Consider the following 2,430-nt stretch of genomic DNA (forward strand, 5'->3'; position numbering starts at 1 on the left):
GGATGTTGGGCAATGAATCCTACACTTTCGACAACTATGTAGGTCAATAGACCCTGCACAGTATATGACACATTTGAAATGTTAGATCGGATAACATTTCATAAAATTAATGAAAACAAATAAGAGAAAAATTATTGGGTAATGAACTTAACTCAATTTATGACACATTTAGTCTTTGTTTGATGGTCATTATTTTGAGAAACTAAAGTTTTGAATAGTGATTTTTAGGATAATATGTAATAAAAAAAGTAGGAAAAAATTTTGAGTTTACGTACAAAATATTTTATTGTATAAATATGTGGTTAACAATTGGTATGAGAATTAAAGAATTTTGAAATAATAGTTGTCAAATAAGGCTAAATATGCTCGAACAATGTTTATTAAAACTACAGAAGAAAAATAAGACAAAGTTTTGAATATTCATGTTTGCATTGTTTTATCAGTAGTGTTTATTTAACTTAGGGTTTGTTTGATAGTGATTATAAGAATTGATTTTTTGACTATTAGAGAGAAAAGTGGATCTCACCTGTAAGTGAAAAATGTAAAAAAATAACGTTAAAATAGTAAAATAACGATGAAAAAAATTAATTTTTTGAATGAAAAATTGCTATCAAACAAGAGCTTAAATGGTGCTAGATGAAAACGAGGCTCCTTAAAAAGCATAAATATCAGAGAAAGACAAAGGAAAATTGTTTTATTGCACCTTTCATGTCTAGGTTAAATTGATATTTTATCAAATATAGTATTTTTCAAGACTCATGATTTATGATCTCGAGACATTTACCTATTACCTTTTTTTGTTTTTTTTGTTTTTTGATACCCAGGTTTCCCAGCTACGCTAGACTATATCCTGGACTCCTAGCCCCCAGTCCCTCAGTGACTGGTGGAGGTAAATCGCGGTACATGCCCAAGTTGACCAGGGTTCGAACAGCCTTTATACTCCTAACCCCAAGGGACCCTCCTTCATGATTATTACATCACCAAACTGCTCCAACCAAGATGGTTATTACAAACACTCAGCTGCTCCAATCAGGAATCGAACTCTCCACGCTAGGGTTGCGAGCCCCGCACTGCCCTTCCTTTGTCAACTTGGATGTGCCCAGGGGACACCTATTACCTTTACTTCTAGGTCAAGTTGATGTTTCAACAAATACCTATTATAAGTAACTTTTGCGATCCATAATTTCAAAACTCAAGACATTTAATTACTATATTAAACACACGTATTACATAAATTGAGATATGGGGTGTTTGTTTAAAAATTATTTTATCACTTTCCTTGATGTTGCAAGTACATATGGAATCCCAAGTGGAAATAGGACCGTTAAGGAAGCGCTTCTCGCCCTTTTATGCCCCATAGTTTGCTCTTGACTCGACCAACACCCTATAAGAACCCCCTTCACAATTCACAACTTCATCTTCCCATTCCAACATTTTCTTCTGAAGGGAAAAAAACCCACCAAAAAAATATATATATTCCTTTTTCAAGAAAATTTTCCTTAATTTCATCAAAAGAATCATCAGACAATATGAAGATGATGAGTGGAATGAGCATTGGAAACTCAAAGAGAAGAATATCTAGCAGAGGAATTGGTGGGGTACTCAGAGAACAAAGAGCTAAGATTTACATTATAAGAAGATGTGTGGTTATGCTTCTTTGCTGGCATGATTGAGTTCGATCGATCCTTCAGACGGCTATGGCTCGATTTGAGACATAGGACGAAGAAAAAACAATTTCAACTCACTACCGGATTAGGCGTCAAGTCGATTTTTTCCTCTCATCTTTGCTGACATGATTAAGTTAGGTAACCTTCGCCAGACCGTAGCTCGATTCGAGACATTGTACAAGGATGTACAATTTTAATTCACCACCGGAATAAGCATAGAAGAAGCCTTTTTCACCCCCTCTCTTATTAGAGTGTATATGTATAGAGACGGCTGATATTATATTATTTAAGTTAACAATTACTTTGATTCATTCTTCTTTTTATATCTTCTCTCTATTCAATTTTCTTTTCAATTCTGATATGGTGTACGTGCACATTACTAGTTAAGGTGCTCCACAATGGAATAGTGAATAGTTTTCAGACACTATTGTCTTGCGTTGTATTCGACAACACTGGACATGATAAGAATAAGAATCCTTTATACTATTGAGTATATGTGCCATTGCCTTCTGGATCTGGAGATTGATTCATAAAGATTGCAACTTTGGAATATAAAGTCTTAGCAAATTTATTTCACTTTTGGAATCTTAATTCTCATCAGATCGCAGCTTGTTCATTACACTGAATCTTCTTTCATTACAAGAATCCAGATTCAGGTTAGGCAATTCCTAAGCTTATGGGGGCAATAATTTGATTAACTTCTGGCATTTATTAAAAAGAAAACTTTTCAACCAGGCAATATTTGGGGAGAGAGAGAGAGAGA

General features: G+C 34.2%; 1 protein-coding gene across 1 annotated transcript; it reads left to right on the forward strand.

The window, feature by feature from the left end:
* Positions 1–1,372: 1,372 nt before the first annotated feature.
* Positions 1,373–1,976, forward strand: LOC111368402. The gene has a single exon (XM_022989628.1). The coding sequence runs from the start codon at positions 1,530–1,532 to the stop codon at positions 1,671–1,673; it is 144 nt and encodes a 47-aa protein (XP_022845396.1). The 5' UTR covers positions 1,373–1,529; the 3' UTR covers positions 1,674–1,976.
* Positions 1,977–2,430: the final 454 nt, after the last annotated feature.

The sequence above is a fragment of the Olea europaea genome, chromosome 19, assembly GCF_002742605.1.
Source record: "Olea europaea var. sylvestris chromosome 19, O_europaea_v1, whole genome shotgun sequence".
Lineage (NCBI taxonomy): Eukaryota > Viridiplantae > Streptophyta > Magnoliopsida > Lamiales > Oleaceae > Olea > Olea europaea.